Below are 26,221 nucleotides of genomic sequence, written 5' to 3'. Positions count from 1 at the left end.
GTGTTTATTATTTAATAGGAACAAATTGTTGGGTTTTTTTTATGTCTTTGTACGCTTCATATTGAAAGTGGCGACACAAAAGCTTATTTTGATGTTTTTTTCTTCTCTCTGATGACGATATTTATAAAGTTTGTGTGATCCTGCAGAGGACCGACTGCAGGGCGGTGGTGAGCGTGCTGCCGGGGCAAGTCATGGGTCCGGATGGCTTCCAGCTGTCAATCACTCTGTCTGAGGTTCATCTGCCCAGGATGTGGGTGGAAAAACACCCTGACAAGGACAGCCAGGTCTGACAGTCCTGCCTTTCTGCCAGCTTTTATCCGTCTCCTTTTTTTTGTTTCTTCTTCTTTTTTTGTGTAACCATCTCGCACTTCATCCCTGCAGGCTTGCATGCTAGTTTTCTACCCAAACTTTGATGTCAAACCCAGCTCCAGATCTGATGAAGTTGTCATTTTGCTGGACACGTCCGAATCCATGCGGGGAGAACCCTTACGCTGGTCCCGGGTGATCGCCCTGCACATCATCAAAACCCTCCAGCTTAACTTCAAAGTCAACATCGTCTTGTTTAACACCGGTGAGTACCGGTTCTTCATGGTGTCATTCGGTCGGCATAAAAATCCATCACTGGCAATGTTCGAAGACATTGCGTGGTAATGCTTAAGAGATGACAAGCCGAAGAAAAACTGACCTGAGGTGGAAAGGCGCAAATGGCGAAATGCAGAATGAATGTAAGAGTAGAAGAAGTGCTGAAGCTGCGCGGGAATGTGCTGAAATCTAAAACAAATGAATGTATGAACGATACCTAGCATGATAGCACTAAGTGTTTATCTAAGTTTCTACTCATGAAAACGGCTAAAATGTTACTATGCTAATATAAGTTATACTAACGTTAACATGCAAAACCTAGCATGATAGCCCTGCATGTCTGCCAATGTTAACAACAATGAAAATTGCAAAAAATGCTACACTTTGCATGATAGCACTCGGTGTTTCTATGAGTTTGCACTTATAAAAAACATCTAAAAAAGTTAGAGTTGTGCTTGAGAAATGTGGCAACGGTTGCAGGTGGTTTTTCGAGAAAAGTGGGAAATTTGCATCAAGCGAACATTTTAGTGACGTGAAGAATAGGTCGCCCGAATGTGTTGAACAGTGTGATGTCGGAATGGCTTGACTGAACTGAGAAATCTGGACATTGAAATAAATCTTAGAAGAAGAGGAAGTAGTCTAACAAAAAAAAGTGTGAATTTTGCGAGAAAAAAAATGTAATGTGAAAAATGGTCTATTTTAAAGTCCTGAATGATGGTTTCATGGTGGAATGATTGGGATCAGTTGAGAAATGTGTGCATGGTGGTCCAAAATAAGATGAGCATCATACAATAGTTATAGTTTTACATCCGACCAAGGGCTGGGCAATATGACCTCAAAGCAATATCGTGATAAATTGGGCAGTTTTACCTCGATAATGATAAATGCACGATAAATCCCCAACCACTATATATCTTTGCCATCTGAAAATAATTGCAGGAAATGCAAATTAACTGCTTTTCGTTGATTTATTGACCCACTGGCACACATTACTTTCAATGAAATATAATGCACGTAATGGGACACACCTATTCCGCCTATAAAGCCTTCTGAAACCTCTAAAAAGCGCCAACAATGCTTCACTTCCATAATGTGCTTTGGGTGGTTACGACAGTTTTCATACTCACTTTACATTTGGTGTTCTTTTGCTCACCATCATCTTTGTGGAACCCAAAATAAATCTCCGTGGGTCTGCGGTCCTCAAATACTGTATGAAGGTATGGTACATACCTGGCATACTTCATCCTGTACACACATGTACTAAGCTACACATGCAGCCTCATACCATGACTGATACCACATCTCATGCACATTACTAATGGACACTTATCACACTGCACAACAAGAACCACCTTGATATCAACCCAACCTACCACAACCATGTCAGCTCATATTTTCCAATAATAATAATAGCATTTATAAATATCGTGACTTTCTCATTTTTCCAACAATTCTATTCGATTCCAGACAGTCCATTGTCATGTTACTTGCTGGATAGGTAGCCATCATTCAAATGATCATTTACACAATGATCATGAGGTTGAGAATTTCACATGTTCCTGCAGCCATGTGACCATCTGTTAGCGACACCAAATAAAGCATGGGATCATTAAAAAGCCGCACGGTGGTATAGTGGTTAGCACGTTGGCCACACAGTCACAGTCTGGAGATCGGGAATACCTGGGTTCGATTCTCCCCTGGGGCATTTCTGTGTGGAGTTTGCATGTTCTCCCGTGTGTGCGTCGGTTTTACTCCACATTCCAAAAACATGCATGTTCGGTTAATTGGTGACTCTATGAATGTGAGTGAATGTGAGTGTGAATGGTTATTTGTCTATATGTGCCATGTGCCGTTGGCTGGCGACCAGTCCGGTGTACCCCGCCTGTCGCCCAAAGTCAGCTGAGATAGGCTCCAGCATACCCCCGCGACCCTAATGAGGAGAAACGGCATAGAAAATGGATGGATGGATCATTAAAAACTGCTACCAACAGCAAACTAATCGTGGTTTCCTACAAAGACACTTTTATCATGTTTTTATTATCTTGTTCTTTGTGAATTGTGAATTTTGCATAATTGGCAAAACATAATGTACATGTTTTGTTTTTGTTTTATTTATCCGGATATTTCAAGTCAAGTGTATCTTTCGGAACGGTGTTACGATGCATACAAACCGGAAAAAAAAGTATTTTTAGCGCATGAGTGGGAAAGCACTGCTCCAGTATCTCATTGATAACATAGCTGGTTAGCTACGTCAGCGAGTGCAGCTTGTAGGGCTGAGATGTCATCGCGCGTCAACACGAGTTGCCGATGTGAACCAAGAAAAGTTGTAGGAGACTGATGTATATACAGATGCGTCAAAATGTTACTCTAGTTTGATTCACTTTGTTTGGACTTATTTCAGGAGCAAAATGCGAACGAAAGGGTTGAAAAACGTAGTCGCACGTGTGCTCCCTTTTTGTTTCTTCTACTCGCACTATTTCTAGGTGCCTATGCGAGTGAAATGCTGGCACTGTACAGTCGCTCCTCCATCAGAACCATCAGCCATTCCCTCATCGTCTGTTTTCCTTCTTGTTCAGGCTGGATGGGTGAAGGAGTCACGTGATGACACACGCTGTACCTCGTCTTAAAGGGGAATGAACATAGCATACCAGCACACACGGTCAAAACAGACAAAAAATACTTTTATTTTCTTTTTTATTAAAACACCGAATTTACCGACATGGGCAAAATGACGTCAGTTATCGTAGTAAATTTTGGTCATGATAAATTTTACCTGCTAGGGCAAGCAAAAGCCAACACCTAACTATCAGTGAGCGTGTCACACAGTGAAATGAGCAGGAGTGTCACGAGACAGAAGGCTGGCTGTGCTTCCCAGCATGCTTTGTGGTACTTGTTTTGTGTAGGAGACACTGGAATTTAACAAAAAGGGACAAAGGGCAGCAATAGTGGCGACTACAGAGCATAATATCGACAGCTAAGGCCCAATAACAGCTGTAAAGGGAGGTTGCCTTAAACAAGGGCTGTCCAAAGTGCAACCAGAGGACATTTGCCGACCCCACGGTCTAAAAATATAATTAATAAAAAAAAAGTAAATAAAAACAATAACAGCAGTAACAGCAAAAATTGAAAAATAGCAGTAATTTTACAATAATAAAGTCCACATGTGAACAGAAAAACTTGTAATTTTTTTTACGAGAATAATATCGTAATATTATATATAAGGAATTGTAACATCATTTAGGTACTAAAAAGTTGAAATATTAAAGAAAAAAGACATTCCCTTTTTAAAGTCATAGTATTATAAATGAGAAACAAACAAGACAATGAATAAAGTTGTAATTTTTGGAAAATTAGCTTGTGAAAAATGTTATAATATTTTGAGTACGAAGCCAAAATACAGTGTTATGGGAATAAAGTCATAAATACAAAAATTATTTTATATTTACTAGGAAGCAGCAGAAATGGGGGGAAAAAACAGCTGTAATTTTACGAGAATAAAGTCAAAATATAAAAAAAAGACATTCTAATGAGAAAAATTATTATTATTGAAATTTTAACGAAAAAATAAGTTACTTTGTAAAACTTGCAATATTATAAGAAACACGCAAACTAAAAATAAAGTTGTCGTTTTTGGAAAAAGAGGTTGGGGAAGTTTTTGAAGTTTTATTATGGGAATAAATATGATAGTACTAACTCATTCAATACCAAAGACATATTTATACGAGAGAGTGTGGAGGAGTGTAGCACGCAGAAGGTTACACATTGTACGGAAATTTTTACACATGCACACGCGCGTGCACACACAGTTCCGTTCCAAATGTGAAAATTGTAAATAGTTCATGCTGTTGTATTGGTAAATAAGTTGTTATTTTGATGTTAAAAAAAAAACTTTTTTGTGTTATGTTGGTGTAGTTGTTTAGACATTTGTGCTGTCACAAAAGCAAAACATTTGTGTCAAAGTGAAAGTTATGCTTGAAATGTATCGTTTCACAAAAAGCTGGTTTTCTCCTTTTTCTAGTTGGGAACTGATATTTTCCTGAAACTTACCTATGTTCTACTGCTGATTACTAAAGCACAGAAAAAGGTAGAAACAAACTTTACTTTTCTGCTGAAAGACGGGAGTCTATTGTTTCTTTTGGTAGGTTCCGTGTTTATATAGCCATACAACACAATATTCTGTGTGTCTTGAAAGATCTGTCAAAATTGTCTACAATTACCAGTACTGAAGGGGTTGTCCTTTGAAAAATGGCTGGAATTGGATAAGTTAATATCATAAAATAATATAATACAATAATGTTCCGAGAAGAAAATTTGCATTATTTAAGAAGAAAGTTGAAATAAATTTGGGAGTATGTGGCCCTCCCTGGTAAAACTTTGGATACCCACGCATCCCTTGCCGTAAACATTAAATGTAACTCTACTGCTTTCCCATGTCCCAGAAAAGATTAATTTAATTCCCAATTCTCTGAACTTTTGGGTGGAGGATTTTGGGGTGTCCACTGTATTCATGTATGTGTGATTGAGTGGGGTGTGTTTTTTTGTTTTTGTTTTTGTTTTTTTAATAATACTGTGTTGTCTTGTCAGATTACACGCAAGCTTTCGTGACAGCAGTGCCGCTCCACGAAGCTCGACAGGCAGCAGAGGAGTTCATCCATGTCAGTTGTAACTACTGATGATCTTGTTTATGTTGAACTGAACTGTGACGTTATCATTCACTGGTGTTAAGACGTACACTATTTTCCAGACTATAAAGTCACTCTGGAGTATACTGTAAGTTGCATCAGTGAAGAAATGTGTCCTGAAGAAGAAAAAAACAGATATCCAAGTCGCACTGGTGGCATTTATTTAAATGTATTTCACAACATTCCAGAGCAAGAACAGTCACAAGCAAGTCCACCAAGCTCCCGTTCTCATTCCGCATCAATCACTCCTGTGAATTAGTCCAGAGCGCCCTTTCGTGGCTGTTGACGGTCACAGTTTTTCCCCTGGTTCAGTGTGTATAATTTTAATTGTAATAGAAGTTGAGAAATTGTATGAATGTACGTTTTGCACTGTTGGATCTTAAGGAGGTTTTAAAGTAGAGATTCAAAATTCAAAAAGAAGAAAGGAGACAAAAAAAATTTGAGGAAGCAATTTATTGCAACAAGAATTAAACTAAAAATCAGCTGATCAAAAGTTTAAGCCCAGAGCTTAAAAAAATGAAACCACACTAAAATAGAAATAACATTTTCAAGAAAAGGAGTGAGGAATGAGTAGCTGTGCTATTCTTGTTAATGAGCTGAAAAATGGGTTTGGGTATGCTTGATGCCACAGTTTCCAGGAGGCTGGAAACTATGGCACTGTTGCTCCAAGTGGCGAAGATGGCTTCACGGAGGACATCCACTGTCTAGAACTTATATCCATTTTTGCAAACTTCCCTTGCCATCCATCCCCAAATGTTCTCCATTGGATTTAGATGAGGGGAACACACAGGACGGTCTAAAAGAGTGAGCTTATTCCTCTGGAAGAAGTGCTTTGTGAAGTGCAGTGTTGTCCTGTTGAAAAAGCCAGTCATTACCACACAGACGACGAGGGCCTTCAGTCGTGAGGGATGCCCCCTGCAACATCTCCACATAGTCATTTGCCGTTTTATGCCCCTGCGCAACCTTCAGCTCCATTGTTCCATTGAAGGACCATGACGGAGCCCCCTCCACTGTCCCGTGTGGAAAACATTTCAGAAGGAATCTTCTTGTCATGCCGGTAACGTTGGAAGCCATCAATACTGTCAAGGTATAAAGGCATAAAACTTTCATCTATCTTTCAATGTCCCGTGTTTGGTGCTCTCCTGCAAATTCCAAACCTTGAAGGAGACCAGGTCTTTGAAGATGATGTTTCTTCTCTGGCAGATGCCGTCTGATGGTTATTGGACTGCACTCGGCACCAGTAACAACCTTCATTTGGGCCGAACATGTTCTTGTCGCTTGACAAACAGCCAACTTGATCCTCCGGCTCAGGGCTTGTGAAATCTTTTTGGGTCTACCACTTGATTTTTTTTGCTCCATAACCCTCAGGATGTTTGAAGAAGTTTGAAATGACTGTCTTACCGCGTCCGACCTCAGCAGCAATGGCACGCTGCGAGATTGCTTGCTTATGCAGCTCAGCAATCCCACCGCATTCAAAGGGAGCTGTCACGATCCATGAGTTAGCCTGCGTGACAGTTTAGTTTGTTTCCACTTTTATACCTTAGTTCCTGTTTGATGTTCTTATTTTGGTAGTGCTTCCTGTTTTGCCTGGTTTGTCTCCGCCTGCTTTGCTTTCTCCTTTATCAATTGCACCTGTTGCTAATTTGAGTTCTCCTTCTATTGAGTTGAGGTGCGTGGATCTCAGTTTGTTGTTGCATTGTTAGTGAAAGCCTGACACGCTACTGCAAACCTGTCGATCTTGAGTTCCTGCTGCTGCGCTGAAGCCATTATTATAACATACATTTTTCCTGCAATTGGTTCCTGCTTTCTGCATGCTGGGGTCATCGCCACAATGCCAAAGCCAAGACGTGACAAGAGCAAGCTTTTTTGCCTTTGGTATTAGGAGATCATGACAGTGTGAATACTTGACATTAAATCACATTCAATCCACATTTTTGCCAAGATTTTGCCTTTGAAAGGCTGTGTCCTTAAATGTTTGATTAGCTGATGAACAGCCTCTTTCACTTTAATGCTTCTATGCAATAAATTCCTTGCTCTAAACATTTTTTGTCTCACTCCCATTTCTTCTTTCTATATTTTGAAGCTCTACTTAGAACCTCCTTAAGGTCCAACAGTGCAAAATGTACATTTCAACTGGTCTTGAGATTTTGATCAGCAGTGTCTTTTCACACATTTGCTGCATGACCAGCCAAATGCCACTTATTGTCTGGAAAATACAGTAGGTTGTCATGCAAACTTGCTTCAGCTAAGCCAGACGTGGTATTACAAGACCTGAAATGTTATGAATAGAAAAATACTGTGCTCTGTTTTCAGGCTGTCTTGCCAGTGGGGGGCAGCACTGAGCTTTGGCGGCCCCTGCGAGCGCTCAGCCTGCTGCCTCCGTCGCGCGGCATCCGCAACCTGCTCCTGCTGTCTGACGGCCACCTCCAAGATGCGCAGGTCACCTTGCAGCTGCTCAGGGACAACGTGCAACACAGCCGCCTCTTCACGTGCGGCCTCAGGTCAGGAAGAATATGTTGTGTCTCTGCGGAGGTGGTATTGTGATGGTGATAGGCACCATGTCCTCTGCTGGTCTATGGTGAAGATACACTTAAGCTGTTGGGGGCATATTTTTGACTGACAAAGGATCCACATTTTGTTATTAGTTATGGTTATTTTGTGTGAATTCAATTTACTAAATTTAAATTTACTGCAACACCGGAAAGGGCCTGGCTGCTCAGTGCGATATAACATTACTTTGAATGAAATGTCAGTTACATATGTCGTATTTTAGCAAGTAGAACGTCAGCACAGTACCATGTAGGGCAGGGGCGTCCAAAAGTTTTCCACCAAGGGCCACACACTAAAAAAAATAAAAGGATGCACTAAGAAGTTTTAGATACTTCAAGACAAAACTGCAGCTCAGCATTGTGATATAGGTGAAAAACAGCCTAATTTTCCAGAAATTACAACTTTGTTCTCATATTATTGCAAAAAGTAATCTTTTTTCTTTAATATTTCAACTCTATGCGACTAAAATAATTTTTGTTTTCTCATAATATTACGGGTGTTTTCTTGTAAAACTATTTCTTGTTAGGAAACAACCTTTTTCTCTTAATATTTTTTCCTGTAAAATTACAGGCGTGTTTTTCCATTTCCCCCAACTATTTTAACTTTCTTCTTGTTAATTTTCTTCTCGTAATATTATGACTTTATTTCCATAATTCTTTTTAAAAAGTGTCTTTTTTTAAAAGATATTTAAACTCCCTGCTACTAAAATGACACTATTTTTCCTTATCATTTATTTGCAAATTTTTATATTTGTACTTTATTCTTAGAAAATTACTGCTTCCTTTTATGTATCGCGGACCAGTGAAAAAACAAATGGCCCCCAGGCCACACTTTGGACTCCCCTGATGTAGGGGACAGCTAAGCAACAACTGCTAAAGACTAGCATTAAAATGACCAGAGAAGCTTGCGAGTCCCGTAATTTCCAGACTATAAGACACTCAAAGAAATGCGTGATAAAGAGGAATAAAACAGAAGTGGCACTGGACAATAAGTGGCATGTACTGGTATTTACTGTGTGATGGAGCTGTCATCAGAGCCCCACTCTTAACATCATTCAATTCACAAGAGAAAAAGACGAAGCCAGTGGGAGGGGCCAATGTTTACACCTATATGTGTGACAAACTCAAGCTACGCAAGCTGAAATAAGTCACATTTTTTTAAGTATATGGATAAAGTTAAAACTTGTTTCATAAATGTCATAATGTTCTGGAAGAAGACCCTTTTAATAAGTGACATGACGCCTCGATGCATCACGGTGTGTAGAAACGTACCAAACAGCTGTATTTTAACACCAAAACGTCATTTTTTGTATTCACAAATGAATGAAAATAGAGTCCAAGTCATACGTATTTTGGCCACTAGGTGTCGCCAAAAACACCCACCACTCCACTTTAACTTTAAGGCTTTAAGGAAAACAGCACTTTTTTGCAATTTTGCCGATCATCAACTATCCTTATGTGAAACATGGCCACACATTGATCCCTTTTCTGCACGTTCTAAAGAGAGAAAAACAGCTAGCATGTGGGACCTAACAATGCACGTAACGGGACACACCTATTTCGACTATAAAGCCCTAAAAAAGTCCTCCAAAAAGCACCAACAATGGTGTATTTACATGACTGACCTGTATATAAACCAAGCTACAGCGACATTGTTATTGTGGCAGCTAACAGGAAGAACTGTTTTTTTGGTGTAATGACACAGAGCCACTACCGAAAAGGTAACGGGTCCACTTCAAAACAGTGCGATTGGACACCAATCTGTAGTGACTGGGCAAGCACGTGAACAACTAGGAAGCGACAACCAAATGATCTGTAAAGTATTAGCCCACATGCCATGTTTGTTTGTACACGGCTAGATGGACTGTGTGTACAGCGGTGATATATTAAGCTCTATGTATCACAATCAATATCGTGGTGACTTACTCCATGGACGGTTGTCTGTCTGGTCCAGCTGGCCTGGCCTGGCCTGGGGCGTCTTTTCCCGTCGATTTTGGGTAGGTGGAAAAAAGTTTGTATCACTGCAAGGATTGTTACCGCTAACAATTCTTTGTTCGTTGTGATGCAGTCCCTCGGGAGCAATGTCCTCCTCGCCTTATACACCAAGCCTTTCCATCGATGGCAACACTGTATGCCACTCAGCGCATGGCTTGGCAAGCTCCACAGTTACACCACCAAGTCATGCCGGTCCTGACTCTGTCCCCTCACCCCGCTGTGGGCTCAGTGTCTAAAACCTGAAGTTCATCCTAAGTATATTCAGGCTTAGAAGTTAAGGTTCTGGATCCTCACTTGTCCAAAAGTAGTCGTCAGCGGCGACTGTGAAATAAATGCACCCGGGAAGGAAGATCCCGTAATGTTTCAAATGATCAGAGTATTTCAAAATACTGTGAGTATCACACGTTATCATGAATGTAGCTGTTACTGCGTGCTCATAGCATGTATATAAAACCATAAAACCTTGTTGAGGATATGTTTAGAGGGCTTTATAGTCAAAATAGGTGTGTCCCTTTAGGCGCATTGTTAGCTCCCTAATGCTAACTGTTTTTCTTACACCTTAACGACATTGTTCTCAAAGGTTCTATGATTGATGGTGACAGTTTCACCCTGCAACTGATACTGTCTTCAACAGGGAGCTTAAGTACGTTTAGCAGGTTTTTACCTTTACCTTTTACCTTTAATTTTAGCCCGACAGCCAATCAGCACATGCTGAGAGCCCTGGCTCAGGCCGGGGGCGGAGCCTATGAATATTTTGACACCAAAAGCAAGCACAAGTGGACGGAGAAGGTGAGAATAAAGGTCACTCTCGTAAGATGCTGACTGACAATGCTAAATGACCGCTCTTTTTTTGTTGTTGTCACGTCTCGGTGGCAGGTGGCGTGCCAGTTGCGGCGCATGGCGTCTCCTGGCTGCAGGTCCGTGTCGGTGAAGTGGCATCAGTTCAGCTTGTCGGCGCCCCCTCCTGTGCAAGCTCCCAAACAGCTCCACGCACTCTTCAACGACTGCCACACGCTGGTCTATGGCTTTGTGCCGCACTGCACACAGGCAGGTTACCATGGCTTCTGTGAGTCACTTCTGGTTGTGGGATGTCACAGATTTAGTTGATGCATCAAAACACTGAAAGCGTCATCAATCATACAAGATAGAATGGAACCTTTAACCTTAAATAGTCCAGTGGAAATAGAATTTATCCATTGCAGGCCATCATAAACCCTTTACTTCACCCAAGTAATGTTTTAAGTTATATTTAAGTTAGACCTTCTTGTTTTTTTTAGGCTTCTTGTTAAATTATATTTTTAGAATGTGCCGCAGACCAATAAAAAAAAAAAAAAGGAAAAGGACCTCTCCTGGCTTATCATAACCACACAATGACTCTATATTATTTCTCAACCCGCACAGGTATCATATCATTAGATTTGCACATTACTTACAGACACATAGTCCCTAAGGCAGAAGCGCATTAGAAAACAAAAAGCGTCCAGTATGCTCTGTATCATTCAATTTGTGTGCCTAACTGTGCCACAAGCTCAAATTAATGAATTATTACGGCCACTAAGTGTCGCCAAAAACAACCACCACCTCACTTAGAAAACCTGCTCATGACTTTCTAAATGCGATTTTACCATTATTAGAGCTCTCTAGACATGAAACTTTACGCTCATTTTACCCAATATAGTCGATATAATCAGAAAATAAGACATTTAAGACATAAATAACATGTAAGACGTGGACAGGAAGTGACATCGTGGATTCAGAGTTGAGATTTAGCAGGAGTACGGCCATGTTCTTGTGATGATAATGACTATTATTATTATTGTGCTTGTTGTGAGATAAATAATTATAAAATAATAGCCTGTCATTGGCAGTCAAGTCCGGTGTGTGTTGCTAGTGACACCTAGTGGCCAGTGTAGAATACAGTTCATCAACATTTGTAATGCCTCAAACTGTGTTTAGAACATTTGTATGCATGAAAATGCTTAAATCTGCATTTTTTTGGACGTAGGCCGTAGTAACCACGAAACAGCCATCATTTATTCATTGATTTTTTCGAAATCGCGATAGGGTGTGCGATGTTGGAACCGCAATGGAGCAAGGGATGACTGTATAAGTCGCACCTGGCTATAAGTCACAGCATCAGCCAAACTATGAAAAAAAAGTGTGACTTACAGTTGGGAAAATCACTTGCATCAGGGCATGTTTTCTTTTCTCTGGTCACATTAATCGCTAACCTCCTAAATACTTGACGCAGGCCACCCTGCTGGGCGAGCTGAGCGGCCAGGAGCTGAGAACCGTGGTGTCAACTAGCGAACTGCAGACGACCAGTGGCACGGTAACCCTTACAGTGAGCTCCAGAAGTTGGTGTCTGTACATTAAGGTGTGTATTTGCATGTTTCAGTTTCTTCACAAGCTGACAGCGAGGGCTCTCATCAGAGACTACGAGGACGGCAGCTTGGATTGCAACCAAGTCGAACATGAGGTGCGTTTCTTTGGCAGTCACGTCATGAATCAGTCAAATGGAGATGACGTGGATTTCTATGTCTCCCCAGGGGAAGAAAACCCAGCTGAAATCTTTCATCGTTGACTTAAGCAAGGAGTACTCCATTCTGTCTCAGTTCACCAGCTTTGTGGCCGTTGAAGAAAGGGTTGGTTCTCACTTTGATTGAGCGGCCATCACCACACATTAGTCAAGTATTTTCCACCTTTTAGGAACCGGGTCAAGCAGAGAAGGCCTTCACAGACATCCCCAAGTTGTTGGCCGAAGAAGACGTGGACTTTCTGCCCTACATCAGCTGGACGTCTCATCAGAGCAGCGTGGAAGAGGAAGAAAAGGATAGCGACGTAAATGCCGCATGAACTTGGTTGTTCATTTTTATTATGAGCCTCTTTGTAAGTTGCTTTTGTCTGCCACTTCTTGCAGGGTTCACAGTCTGGATCAGACGCTCTCGTTTGCGAGTTGTCTCCCCAGTATGAACCCACGGTTTGTCTCGACTTTTTTCTTACGGACTTATTCATCAGCACACTTAGTGGCTCGCTGGCTGCAGCATTAGGCACTCATTAGCTCTCAGCGTGATGCACTGCCAACAGTGGCCCAAAGAACAGCCCAGATTAACAGCCCTGCAGATCTGTATACAGTGGATACCTGCACTGGTCTATTTTTTTTCCCAAAATAGACCATTTTTTCCATAGAAAACACATCTCATTCACCAAAGGTTGGTGATAATTTATGAATACGTGATAATACAGGTCAAACTTACAGAATACCATATTTTTTAGCACTATAAATTGCATTTTTTTCATAGTCTGGCTAATCCTGCAATTTGTAGTTTCAGGTGCGATTTATATTGCAAAATATACATGTGCATGGATCAGATCAAGGGTACCCCAGTGTTACATTTAAAATTTGAAACTGGTGGAGAGACCTTGGTAATGTTATCAACACAAACTTCAAACATTGCAAAACACACACCCAACATACCAGAGCTCGAGACGTCTTCCATTTCCCATAGCAACCCTCCGAAGTTCACTCTTTCTTAAATGTAAAGTACATAACTCAGTGTCCACTCGGTGTTAGACTTTTGTTCAAATAATCTTATTTTACTCTTTTATACACAAAAAATTACTTTAGTTGCAGAGTTGAGTAATTATTCCATGAGTCTATATCCCATTGTAATCATCACGGGGTTTGTTTTTCCATGGAATTATGTTCTTCAAAACTTTCATTGGCAGGCGGACACAAAGGTAATGTACTTTTCACTCATGATTACACAACAGTTATAGAATAAAACACATTACAAACCAATTTCAGACATCATTCTTTAATTCTAAGTAGAAATCATGACAAAATGATCAGAGAAAATATTGTTAATTTCACAACAAAAGGAGACATGCTTTACATGTAACATTTCAATGTCCAAATATAGACACTTTTTACAACATAGCCGTGCTAGCGCAAAATAAAAACATGAACAGGCTTAATTTATGGTTTGGTAAGCTTCCTCACTCTATAAACGTCAGTGATAGGGATAGTACACGTTGTTAGAACAACTATTTCAAATACTACTACAAAGGGTACCCTTGATCTGAGCCATGCACATATACAGTATTCCCTCGTTTATCGCTGTTAACTGGTTTCAGACCTGACTGTTGATTGAATTTCCGTGATATATGAATCAAGGTTAATAAATGGAATATTTTTGTTTTTGCTGCATAGAAAACCTGTTTAAAACCTTTTAAATACCCTATAATCACTTTTACACTCATAACCAAATATAGTGAACATAATATTATACTGTATTGTAAGAGAAAATATGACAGAATTGAGACATAAACAAGTCGCTACAAAAGGCAGCATGTTTAGAAGCCATCATGGTGTTTACAGAAAAGTTGTCAGAAATCACTCACTCACAAGAGCAAAGATACTTTCCGCTGTGCAACAGCAAGGTAGGACGCACATGTGAGAGACACAACACGTGAGTGGATGCTGCATGATGGTGAGCCAATCAGTGCGAGGATGCTGAACAATAACTTCCTGTACTGTATAGTATGTGTACCCAGGCCTTGTATTTAGCATTTTATATGCTTAAAAATACTTTTTTTAAGCCAAGAATACATCAAATTTGCTTCAATATGCCTTGTTTTGACATCCACGAAACAGCATGATTCCTGAAAAACCATGGAGTAGTAAGGGAGTGATAATTAAACCGTGATATTGTGAGGGATTACTGTATAATTGAACATGTTTTTAAATGTTAATGCATACTGAATGACATGAAGAAAGGAGTGAACATTCCCGTCGACAGCCGTGAGAGGGCGCTGTAGGCTTGTGACAACTAGAGTCCCTGTATATAGAGAGTTACGACAGCTGAGATTACGCCGCCGTTTGTGTGACATCCTCATCAGCTGTCACTTTTCCCCTGCTTCATCCCCTGAGCCGGGCTCTGGCCAGTTTTTGGTGTTGAAATAAGTAGTGTCTGGTTGGCTGGCCTGTCAACTTTCACTTGTTTCCCAGTGTTGACATGCTACTCTTGGGACATTGGGCATCCTACTATTTTTTTCCCCAGAGGAACTGATGGAAATAATCTCTCTGCTACCTTTAAACCTGCATTAACTGTACAAGTGTTAAGTAACAATCTTATCTGACACATAAGTGTAAAAAGAAGTGAACCGCTGTAATGCTTGAAAACCATTAAAAGCGTGCATGTTAACATTGATAACAAATTTCACAAAAACGCTGCCACCTCCACCAAAAAAACTCAGAAGAAAGGCTTTTTTGACTCCAAAATAGAGGTTCCGCTGTCCTGTAAGAGGAGAAAGCCCTCACTGTTATTGCACATGCGCTGAATGAGAATTTAAAAGAATTTGAAGCTTGTCTTTTCTCTGTTCTTCTTCCTGTAGAGCCCCTCTTCTTCTCTGTCATCCCCACAAATGTCGCCAGTCTATTCACTGACGGCTCGTAGGAGGTTGAAGAGGGCTGCGATGGAGAGAGAGGCAGCTGTTGTGATGATGGATGCGGAGTCCAGCGGGACAGAGACGGAGGAGGAGGAGGGCGAGGAAGCCGCTGTCCTGATGAAGCAGGCGGAGTTCATCGAGATGGAGGAGGAGGCCGCCGTCCCGATGGAGTACATGGAGTCCAGGGAGACGGAGGAGGCCCCCGTCCTGACGAAGGATGCAGAGTCCAAAGCGACGGAGGAGGATGAGGAGGATGCCATAATGGGCTTTGGATTGTTTGACGACGAAGTAGCCCTCCCTGAAGCTTCATTTTCCAGCGGAAGAACCAGGCACAGTAGCCTTGGTGGATCATTTGATCTTGCTTCTCATCCTCTTCCTCCTCCTGGAACCACAGATCCAAATGCAAAAATATTTCCTAAATGTTTTGGCTTACCAAGTGCAAGTATCCAGCATGATGGGTCATCGGATGCCTCTCCTCTTCTGCGTGGAACTCAAGAAGCTAACCAGTTTCAATTCGGTATGCCCCCTAAACCCCAACCCATCCACCCATCCCGTGACTCTCCTCCACTGCCTCCTCCTCTTCTTTGCGGAGTCCATTCATCCTCAGATGCTCTTTCAGGACCTCCTCTGGCTCCTTTTCGTCGTAAAGCCAGACATCCAAATGTTAACCGACTTCAATTTGGCATACCACCTGTCCATCCGTCCTTTGATGCTCCTCCACTTCCTCCTCCTCCTCCTCCTCCTCCTCCTCCTCCTGGAGCCACAGATCCAAATGTCAAGGAATTACTTTTAAATCTCGGATCAGTTCCGCCCCCTCCGCTGCCACTTGGCCATGGAACCCTGCAAGGTCTGTCTGTGACTCCCGACTGTTATGAAAAAGCAAAAGAAACCAGCATCCAGCACAGTCAGTGGGCTCCTCCATGTGTGGAAGTCATGGAAGCAAATGTAAAGCTCCAACAGCAGCAAGTGGGAAAAGTTGAAGAGACGTATGAGTGGTTTGGTGGCTTTCTTGTCGGACAAGCATCGGCCGGTGTATCGACTCCGATGACTGGCGCACTTTTTGGAAGCAAAGCACCTTCAAGCCAAGGTTTTGGTTTTGGTTTTGGGGGTTCTTATAATGTGTTGTACAGTGCACCATTCACATGTAGTTCACAAGCAGGACTTGCTCAGCAGCTCAGCAGCCAAAAAAGCCAGTCTCAGTTCCAGTCTTCAGACCAATCTGCTGAAAACGAGTCATCGGCAGGTTTTTCTTTTGGGGGCCGAACTGCGATCAAATCCCCACCCTTTTTGTGGAGAACAGCGGCCGGCTCTGCAACGTCTGTGCCAAGACCCGGAGCTGTCCTCAGTCAGATGCCGTGGTGAGTCTCAAATCACGAACGCTTTCTAGAAACAGAGTTGAAAGAAGGTAACATCAGAGCCGTAACAGAGCAAAGACCACGCATGTGTAAAAGGATTGGCTTTCTTACTGATGTCAATCGAAACCGATATAGGCAGCAGCGCTTGCCCTCAAACTCGTGTCTGGCCATATCTGGTGTTTCCTTTACTGTGATGCCACTGGATGCATTTCACAAATAAACAGTACTTGTGCAGAGGCAGTCTGCCTCACTTCCGCGTCGGGGGGGGGGACATTAAATATGGCCACATATGCACTCGGTATCTTTGTTGAATTCCGCTGCATGCGGTTGTGTGAGTGTGAATGATGTGATGCATGAAGACATGAAATAGTTGAAAACAAGGCAGTCAAAGAGCCGTGAAAGCTTATCTTCCGCGTCGGACGTAATGAATGTAGCAGATGAAAATAACGCTTCTAACATGTCTCTCTCCATGAATACACTTTTGTATGCGTCCTTCATCACTTCACTGCGCTCTTTTCCCATGGGGGTGTCGCGTATGAACATGAATTTGTTGCAAACAATGGAATCATGTCACGCGTTCCAATATGGCTGGAGCAGACTTCATCCCCATCTTCTTTTTCTCTTGCAACAAAGCGGGCTTTGTTATCTTGGTGGTATATTTATGAGGCTTTTTGAATACGTGGACACCTGTACAGTTGGAACATTTTGATCAGGGGTGTCCAAACGTTTTACTTAAAAATGAAAGGATTCTAGGACCACTTTGAGATTTTGTAATGCTGAGGAATTAGATATATTTCAAGAAAAAAGTGCTTCTCAGCTTTGATAGGTGAAAAAGCCTATTATTAGTATCAACTTTGCTATTTGCTATTTTTTTCCCATTTTGCTGTTTTTTTTTAAATAATTTTCCACATATTCAACTTTCTTCTTCAGTAATCTTTGTAATTTTTTTAAATCGTGACTTTATTCCCATAATATTTATGTCACGATGTGGCTTACGCCAAAAAGGTTGGAACCCGTTATGCAGACTGACACAGCGCTAGTAAGAATACTGTTTATTACACAAAGTAATAAATGACAACAATACAAAAATAACTACAAAAAGATAACTAAGGAACACAGGGCTTGAGCCAAAAAACTACAAGGAACGAAAAACACTGCAAGGCAGGAAAAAGGGGACCAGCAAGGGGGACCAGTTGGGAGCCAAGGAATGAGGAACAGGAAGCAGGGTTGGCAAGGGAATAACTGGCGACTAGATCGTGGCTAGGCAGAGGTATATATGGGGAGCAGCAGATTGATCACAGGTGACCCTGATTACTCATCAGTGCAGCCATGACACTGCAAGGACAAAACAGAGGCGGCAGCAGAGTGCAACACAAACACAGAACATGACAGTACCCCCCCCCCCCCCACAAGTCGCCCCTTGGCGGCATACCTGGTTTGTCGGGATGGAGAGAGTGGAAGTCGCTGATGAGTGTTGGGTCCAGGATACAGGAGCGGGAGACCCATGAGCGCTCCTCCGGTCCGTACCCCTCCCAGTCGACCAGGTACTGCATCCCCCTACCCCTCTTCCTCGAGTCTAAAATGGCCCTTACCGTATACGCTGGGAGGCCATCGATCATCCGCGGAGGAGGCGGAGGCTCAGCAGGAGGACACAGTGGACTGGAGGATACTGGTTTAAGACGGGACACATGGAAGACGGGATGAATCTTGAGCGATGCAGGTAACTTGAGTCTGATGCAGCTGGGCTGATGATGGATTAAATCGTGTATGGTCCCACGAATCTGGGTGCCAGTTTCCTATTGGTGTTGGCTAAGGGTAAGTCCTTGGAAGATAACCATACTTCTTGGCCGGGTTGATAGTTCGGGGCCGGGGTCCTGTGACGATCTGCCAACCTGCGGTTGCGAGTTGTAGTGCGGGATAGGGCTGCTCTGGTCTCACGCCAAATCCGGTGGGCCCGGCGGATGTACTGATGGACAGAGGGAACAGCTACTTCTCTTTCTTGAACTGGAAACAAAGGTGGTTGGTATCCAAGGGCAGCTTTAAAGGGTGACATGCCTGTGGCTGTGCAGACGAGTGAATTGTGGGCATACTCGACCCAGGGGAGGTGGGTGGACCACGAAGATGGGTTGCGATGGCAGATGCACCTGAGAGCGGCCTCCAAGTTCTGGTTGGCCCGCTCAGTCTGACCGTTAGTCTGGGGACGGTATCCTGAGGATAAGCTCACCAATGCTCCCAATGTCTTGCAGAAGGCCTTCCACGCTTTAGATGCAAATTGAGGGCTACGGTCCGACACAAGGTCCATAGGGATGCCGTGTAGACGAAATACATGTTTGACCAGCAGGCGGGCTGTTTCCATAGAGGATGGCAACCTGGAATGTGCAATAAAGTGTGCCATTTTAGAGAATCTGTCCGCAATATTAAGTGTGACCGTGTGTCCTCGGGATGCCGGCAGGCCTGTGATGAAGTCACAAGGGCGGGACGGGACTGGGAGAGGTTGGAGCAGTCCTGCCGGCGACTGGTGGGAAGACTTGCTTCTGGCGCAGACTGAGCAGGCGGCGACGAAGGCTTTGACGTCTGACAACATGGAGGGCCAACAAAATCTTTGTGCCAGGATAAATCTGGTGCGTCCAACTCCTGGATGGCAAGCCAACTTAGAATTATGTCCCCATTGTAACACCTCTGACCTGAGACCGTCGGGCACGAACAACATATCCTCCGGGCAAACGTCAGGAATGGTAGTCCCGGAGTTGGCCTTTCTCTCCACCTCCCACCGGAGAGCCCCCAACACCCGAGCCACGGGCACGATGGTGTCCAGGGTCTTGTCTGCCTCCGCCGGGCCGTAGATCCTGGAGAGCGCATCAGGTTTGACGTTGCGGGACCCCGGCCTGTAGGTGATAGTGAAGTCAAATCTGGTTAGGAAGAGCGACCAGCATGCTTGGCGTGAATTCAGTCTGTGTGCTGATCTGATATAAGCTAGATTCTTGTGGTCAATGAAACGGTGAACGGTTTGGCTGCGCCCTCCAGCCAATGCCTCCATTCCCTCAGCGCAAGAACGATGGCCAGCAGCTCTCTATTCCCCACGTCGTAGTTTCCCTCTGCTTTGGTAAGGCGACGCGAGAAGAATGCACACGGGTGGAGCCTCTGGTCAGCCGGGGATCTCTGGGACAGGACCGCTCCCACTCCTGTATCCGAGGCGTCAAACTCAACGAAAAATTGAGCAGAGGAGTCAGGGTGAGACAGTATAGGGGCTGAAGTAAATAGCTGCTTAAGTCTACAAAATGTTCTTTCGGCCTCAGTGGACCATACAAATGGTTTATTAACAGATGTTAGCCTTGTCAGAGGTTCGGCAATAGAAAATTCCGGATAAACCTCCTATAGAAGTTGGCGAACCCCAAGAACCTCTGTAAAGGCTTCCTTGCTGTCGGAGATGGCCAATCGACCACCGCCTGAATCTTGGCGGGATCGGCTCGAAGTTTGCCGCTCTCCACAATGTAACCCAAAAAAGACACAGAATTGGCGTGGAATTCACACTTCTCAACTTTGACGTAAAGTCTATTTTCCAATAATCGAAGTAGGACTTGACGGACTTGTCGTACGTGTTCCTGCAAATCATGAGAGAAAATCAAAATATCATCGAGGTACACAAAGCAATTCTTATTGATAAGGTCACTAAGAACATCAATAATGAGATTTTGGAAGACAGCTGGAGCGTTGGTTAATCCGAAAGGCATAACAAGGTATTCGAAGTGCCCCAGGGGCGTATTGAAAGCTGTTTTCCACTCGTCTCCCTCCCGAATCCGGACCAGGTGATAAGCACATCGAAGATCGAGATTGGTGAAAAATTTAGCATTGTGCAATTTAGACTTTATTTCCATAATTGTAATAACTTCTTTCCAACATAATTACTCATAAGAAGTACGGCTTAAATATTTTTTTTTTCTGTAATATTTCAACTCTATGCTACTAAAATTTCGTAATTTTTTTTCATAATATTACAATGTTATAACATTTTAACTTTTTCCGCAACCTAATTTTCCAAAAATTTCAACTTTATTCTTTGTTTTGTTTGTTTTTCATAATATTAGGCATTATTACAAGTAGTCCCCTGGCCCCACTTTACACAAAACCTTTTTTTTTTTTTGCTTGTTTCTTGAACATGTTTCCCTTTATGATGGACTATCTTAGCAACATCTTTTCCCAAAACTCACTTGACGTCTCGCCACAAATACATTCGTTTGCTTGAGCTGGTGCCTACTGCAACCACATGTGATGTCATGTGCAACCCAGCAATAAGCTAAATACTGAAACATGCAATGTAAGTTACAGAAAAAGTGCCATATTTATTTCAAACATTTAGTCAAAACAAAATAGCCATTTCTGTGTCACAGTCAACTAAAATAACATTGCTATCAACAAGTAAAAGAGGTTATTCTTAATAAATCCACAAATAACAATTCCATTAAATATTGCTGGCAATGATAATTTGTAAAGCTGCATATTTCTACGTGGCACAAACTATATAAGAACAAAGTAAAGCGCAAAGTATGAAGCTAAAGCAACCAGTGAAATTATAAACGATGACACTGAGGGATTCTTCCATGAGGTGTGACATTAGATTCCAAGTATTAAAGGAAGACGCCTGACTTACTTGCCAATCATCATTGAAAACTAATAATAGAATGTAGTCATTAATTGATTACTGTAATTTGCGGTTTATAAGCCACTACTTTTTTCTCATGCTTTCAACCCTGCGGCTTATACACTGATGTGGCTAATATGTGCTCACGTCCGTGTGCTTCCGAGCAGCACGCTCATCATAGAGAACACGTGGAGAGATGTCGGGAGTTTCATGCAGTAAATTGTAATATCAAATGTGACCAATAGATGTCGTGGTATCCTCAGTAATGTTGAGCAAATGTCTGAAGAAGAGTCATTTACGTCCGTCCGGTATTCTGGCATGAGAACATGGCAGCACACCGCGGCTGCTCGAAGACTGTTGCTGGGCCACGCCAGGGGTCAGACTCAACATGAATGCCAGGAGGGGGCAGGACACACATTAATTATTCAACTACAGTACTATAAGAATGAAAACTAATTCACACATGCCTCCGTTTACGATCGGCCATCGTTTCAACAGATTGAGACTGGCAGTTCCCACCAGATGCGTATCATTGAGACAATATGCCAGTCATTTAGTTGCTTTCCACCGTGTTCTTCTTAATGATATACATGACCTCAAATGACTGAAGTGTCAAAGTATCCATATTTTCACGAGATAATCAATTTTAGAGCGTAAAGGTGCGGTATCGGAGGTACTGACATTTCAGTATCGATCTGCACGTAACTAGTTGGCAGATCTGTTAGTGTCTTTCGGCATGCATGAAACCTGGTGCCAGCACCTCATCATACAGTGGTTTGTACAAATACAATAATTCTGAGAGAAAATAATTGAGAGACGCTGCTTCATGCAAATATGTTAAGCGTGTCCCAAAAAGATAGACAATGACCGTGGTGGGACTGGGATATGAAGTCTGAACACCAGATACTCGTGCCTTCCATCCTGTTGTGTTAGAAGCAATTGTCGCTGGCAAGCAAGTATGGTAAGCGTCACTCCGGCCGCTGGCGTCAGGTACCAACCCGATGGTGGGACGACGTGGGAAAGTTGCAGAAGTCACCCGTTTCACTGGGTTCTGCGTTAAAAGGCAAAGGCGGATAAAAGTCCGACTTCTCTAACGGCTTTGGTGCAACTGTTTTGCAGGATCTCTGTGAAAGAGGCGCATGTTAGTGATTAAAATGTCCGATGCAGTGTAAGGCGCGTGTGTGGAACGTCACATGTTAATCACATGTTGCTATCATGTGTTTGCAGGAAAGGGGTGTCAGCAGGTGGCCAGAATCTGTTGAAATGGACAAAGATCTTCGAGATGCAGATTTCAGTAAGACACCTTCTGCACATTGGCACATTTTTTTAACGATACGATACTAAGTAAAATATCACAGACACCAATGCCAGTACAGCAACGAGCCGTTAAATAATGTACTATTTTAGCACTGTCTAAACTAATCAAAAACCCTGATTGCCTGTTTTACATGAACTACAGTGCCAGTCAGTGCTTACACAGAAGATCCTTGGGTTATACGCCACTTCTGTTCCTAACTCCTAAATCAATTCCAGTTTGCTAGGGATGCCATCCATCAGTATCAGCCAATTTCCATGGCCAAGTGTGTGATACTGTAGGCATATGCCGATCAGTGCCGATCACAACAATCAACCACCTTCTATGTTCGTGTATTTTGTCATTTAGTATAATTTTAACACGTAGCAACACGTAGTATCGGTACAGTTCAAGTCAACAAAATGACAGAGGCCAAATTTCTCCACCATTTTCACTCTGTCCATCAGTTATGTGATATGTCTTATTAATGAATGTTTTATTAATAAACATGACGGAAATTCTCAGGGGTTTCCAAACTTTTGCATACGACTGTATGTGTTGACACATACAAGCTATTACGACTTATTAGGTTATGATATTCACGTCAACATGTGGGAAATGTACTTGTATGGCGCTATCTGCTTACACATTAGTTAGACAGCTGCATAGCCATGTGAAATACCCACTAAATCTACACGACTGCGCTGCCAGATGTGGAACTCGCCTATTATTAGTAAAAACAATGTGCATATTTAAGTAAATCATATGCATTTTTTGCCCAAGTGAAGCATTTTCAGGTGTAAAAATTGTTCCATTAACTAAAATATAAATACAGTCAAACCTGTCTTAGCGGCCAACTTTATTGAACGGCCACCTGCCTATAGCAGCCACTGAAAAATCCCCCCCAGCAAATTTACATGTTATAGACCCTGTGTATAGCAGTCACCTGTCCAACGCGGCCAGCGGCCCCCCATTTTGTCTCCCTTGGTCAATATCTGACCGCATATAGCGGCCAAATTACCAACTCAAGTAGAAGCTTCATGCACGAAAAAGTTTTGTTTTTCAATCAATGAAGCCGTCGTGTGTAGACTTTAATTACTGAGTCCTAGCTCAGTCACAATCATTCACAAGATCCACACAAACTGTCAGTTGTTCCACATAAAAAAGCCGTCTTCTTTTGAGCTTGCTATTTCCTGGTCAAACATGTAACTTTAAGAGCATTTGCACCAAAACATTACCGCAAAGTAGGCTGGGAACAGGACGTGCTCCCAGTGACGATACAATAAAAAAAAAAAAACATAAGCAAAGAAGGAAACTTCTCCTGTTGCTTCTGCCAACTTTGTTTATTGAACGCGGCCACCAGACAGCAGCTCAGAACACACACACATCTCTCAGCATCGTCTCTCCTTCCTGCTTGCCCACAAGGCAAAGGTTAAACAAGCCCCACTACATAGCTGTCCAGCCAATGCCTGTAAGAAATGACACCGTTTATTTCCTGGTGTGCACTGGTCAATACTGTAATGCCGCTTGTTGTGGGGAAGGAGAGACTCACGTCGCCGATGCACTTTAATGGCTTTATTAACAGCGGAGAACACTGCAGGACTTTACATCCACGCCAACATAAACACACTTCCCAACTCTCTCCAAACTCACAGCTAGCACTGAGCCTAAGCTCTCCTGCTCGGGACGCCCACCGTCACTTCCCGTCACTTCCTGATGAACTAAAGCTGTAAAAAGTAAAATATTAAAAACAAGCGTAAGACATTACGAGCACAGCTTTGTTCTGTGGGTCGTGGATATATTCTATCAGTTATTATTAAGCCTCTAGCTTCCTTTTCGTAAGTAAAAACCTTGGCTATGATTGCACTACATTGTCATGTAGACCTACAAAGTACACTTGGAAGAACAAGAGGTGAATAAATGTATTGAAACTGATGTGAAACTGATGAGGGGTAGGATTAAATAAGCTTTGCTTCTTCCTACTCCTTTTTGAACAGGCAAAATTGTGAATTGTACTATGTGATGTGCTACTGTTTGACTCATGCATGTTCAGGATTAAAACCATGAACCATGATAATAACAAGCCTAGTAGTAGTGTACAACTTTTATCCACAGTCCGCAGTACCCTCTACTGATCAACATTATTATTTAAAAAAAAATGTCCCCCTTTTTTTTTCTTTTTTTCCTCTACTGGTTAACATTCAAACTGGACGCCAACCTGTCTATAGAGGCCACCTGTCTATAGTGGCCACTTTTGCAGACTCCCTCTAGTGGCCGCTATAGACAAGTTTGACTGTATAAGCCATTAAGACCACCATTGAACTTGTGTATGTAGTATTCTACATTGGTCACTCGGTGTCAGTAATTGTTTGGTGTGAGAATCACCAGACTTGATCTCAGAAACAGGATGTTAATGCAGGTTTAAATGATCTCACAACTGGCACAATAATAATACTCAGAATAATAACACAGGTTACTGTTGCCGCTATAGCGCACAACAAGCTAAAACTCAACTCATAACCCCCGACATCACTTCCTGTCCACCAACAATTCTGCTCCCCTACAAGGAGAACTGTCTTTAATGGCTTATTTTCTCTGATTATATCAACTATATTGGGTAATAGGAGTGTAAAGGTAACTTTAGTGGTGTTATGTCATGTCTAGAGGGCTCTAATAATGTTAAAGTGTATTTAGAAGGTGGTTAACAGGTTTTCTATGTCATAACTCTGAATATTCCATTTCTAACAATGGAATTGTGGAAATTCACTTATCACGGTCAGGTCTGGAACCAATCCGCAATAAACGAGCGATTACTGTAATCCATGTCATTGGTATCGGCCGATGTCACTCATGGATGATCAGTATTGGAATCGGCAGCAGAAAACCCTGATCAGAGCACCCATACTGACGACAAATGAGGAACGGGTACCTCTGCACGCTCTTTCCAGCGACCGCAAAGCAGCTGCACATCGTGCCAAACAGGAAACCGCAAACCAAAATAAGAGCACAAAACAGGCAGCGAGGCAAAAACTTAAGGAAAAGCAAAACTAAAGGCCAATCTCTCATGCGGAACATAAAGTGCTGATTACGCGAGGGGAGTGCCAGTCTATATGTTGGGCATGTCTTGCGCAATAGCATGAGAAAGGCTGCTACGACACTGCTAGCTAGTTAAGCGACGTAGGATGGATGAAACCACTCTCTTATTATCTTTGTAAAGGCAGAATCGTTGCTGCATCTTTAATATTGGATGTTGTTAGATTCAGCACGTGTACCTAAAGAAGTGTCCAGGTAGGGTATATGTAGCGAAAGAACATTAACCGTTCCGGTGGTGCAATGTTGATATCGCTGTCTTGCAGGACGGCTACTGGGAGCTGACCGCAGAGCTGGGCAGGTGCATTGACGTCGACCTCGACGTCCTTGCCAATGAGTTCCTCACAAGCAAAGGCATCCGCTCTCTCGGTGAGATGGTCTTCCATCCTTGTAGGCCGCACCTGCTTCAGGGAGCAGTGCAGTGAGCTCACGTCTTGTCTTGTGCAGGCGTGAAAGCCCACGCTGACATCCTGAGGCTGCTGGCGACTCTTGTGGTCCTGCAGCTGATGAGGTTGGAGAAGCTGCCGGAAGGCCAGCTGCTGCGTACGCTGTTCGCTTTCGAGGAACCTCCGATCAGGTAAGGG

The 26,221-nt window shown here is 42.6% G+C and overlaps 1 protein-coding gene across 6 annotated transcripts in view; it reads left to right on the top strand.

The window, feature by feature from the left end:
- LOC129187759 (protein mono-ADP-ribosyltransferase PARP4-like) overlaps positions 1 to 26,221 on the top strand; it is a 47,290-nt gene that overhangs the window by 9,492 nt on the left and 11,577 nt on the right. For 5 of the 6 annotated variants that reach the window (XM_054787425.1, XM_054787428.1, XM_054787424.1 and 2 more), the window contains 15 exons: positions 147 to 284; positions 382 to 571; positions 5,167 to 5,237; positions 7,578 to 7,765; positions 10,498 to 10,597; positions 10,685 to 10,855; positions 12,060 to 12,140; positions 12,207 to 12,287; positions 12,358 to 12,453; positions 12,518 to 12,649; positions 12,729 to 12,788; positions 15,206 to 16,617; positions 22,481 to 22,547; positions 25,904 to 26,006; positions 26,085 to 26,214. In XM_054787425.1, coding sequence (XP_054643400.1) covers positions 147 to 284; positions 382 to 571; positions 5,167 to 5,237; positions 7,578 to 7,765; positions 10,498 to 10,597; positions 10,685 to 10,855; positions 12,060 to 12,140; positions 12,207 to 12,287; positions 12,358 to 12,453; positions 12,518 to 12,649; positions 12,729 to 12,788; positions 15,206 to 16,617; positions 22,481 to 22,547; positions 25,904 to 26,006; positions 26,085 to 26,214 — 3,020 coding nt within the window. The remainder of the gene's footprint in view (positions 1 to 146; positions 285 to 381; positions 572 to 5,166; positions 5,238 to 7,577; positions 7,766 to 10,497; positions 10,598 to 10,684; positions 10,856 to 12,059; positions 12,141 to 12,206; positions 12,288 to 12,357; positions 12,454 to 12,517; positions 12,650 to 12,728; positions 12,789 to 15,205; positions 16,618 to 22,480; positions 22,548 to 25,903; positions 26,007 to 26,084; positions 26,215 to 26,221) is intronic. The other variant, XM_054787427.1, reaches the window with a different exon arrangement.

This window comes from Dunckerocampus dactyliophorus, chromosome 9 (genome assembly GCF_027744805.1).
Source record: "Dunckerocampus dactyliophorus isolate RoL2022-P2 chromosome 9, RoL_Ddac_1.1, whole genome shotgun sequence".
Lineage (NCBI taxonomy): Eukaryota > Metazoa > Chordata > Actinopteri > Syngnathiformes > Syngnathidae > Dunckerocampus > Dunckerocampus dactyliophorus.
Note: the sequence above shows the minus strand (reverse complement) of the source record. Positions and strands in the feature narration are given on the sequence as shown.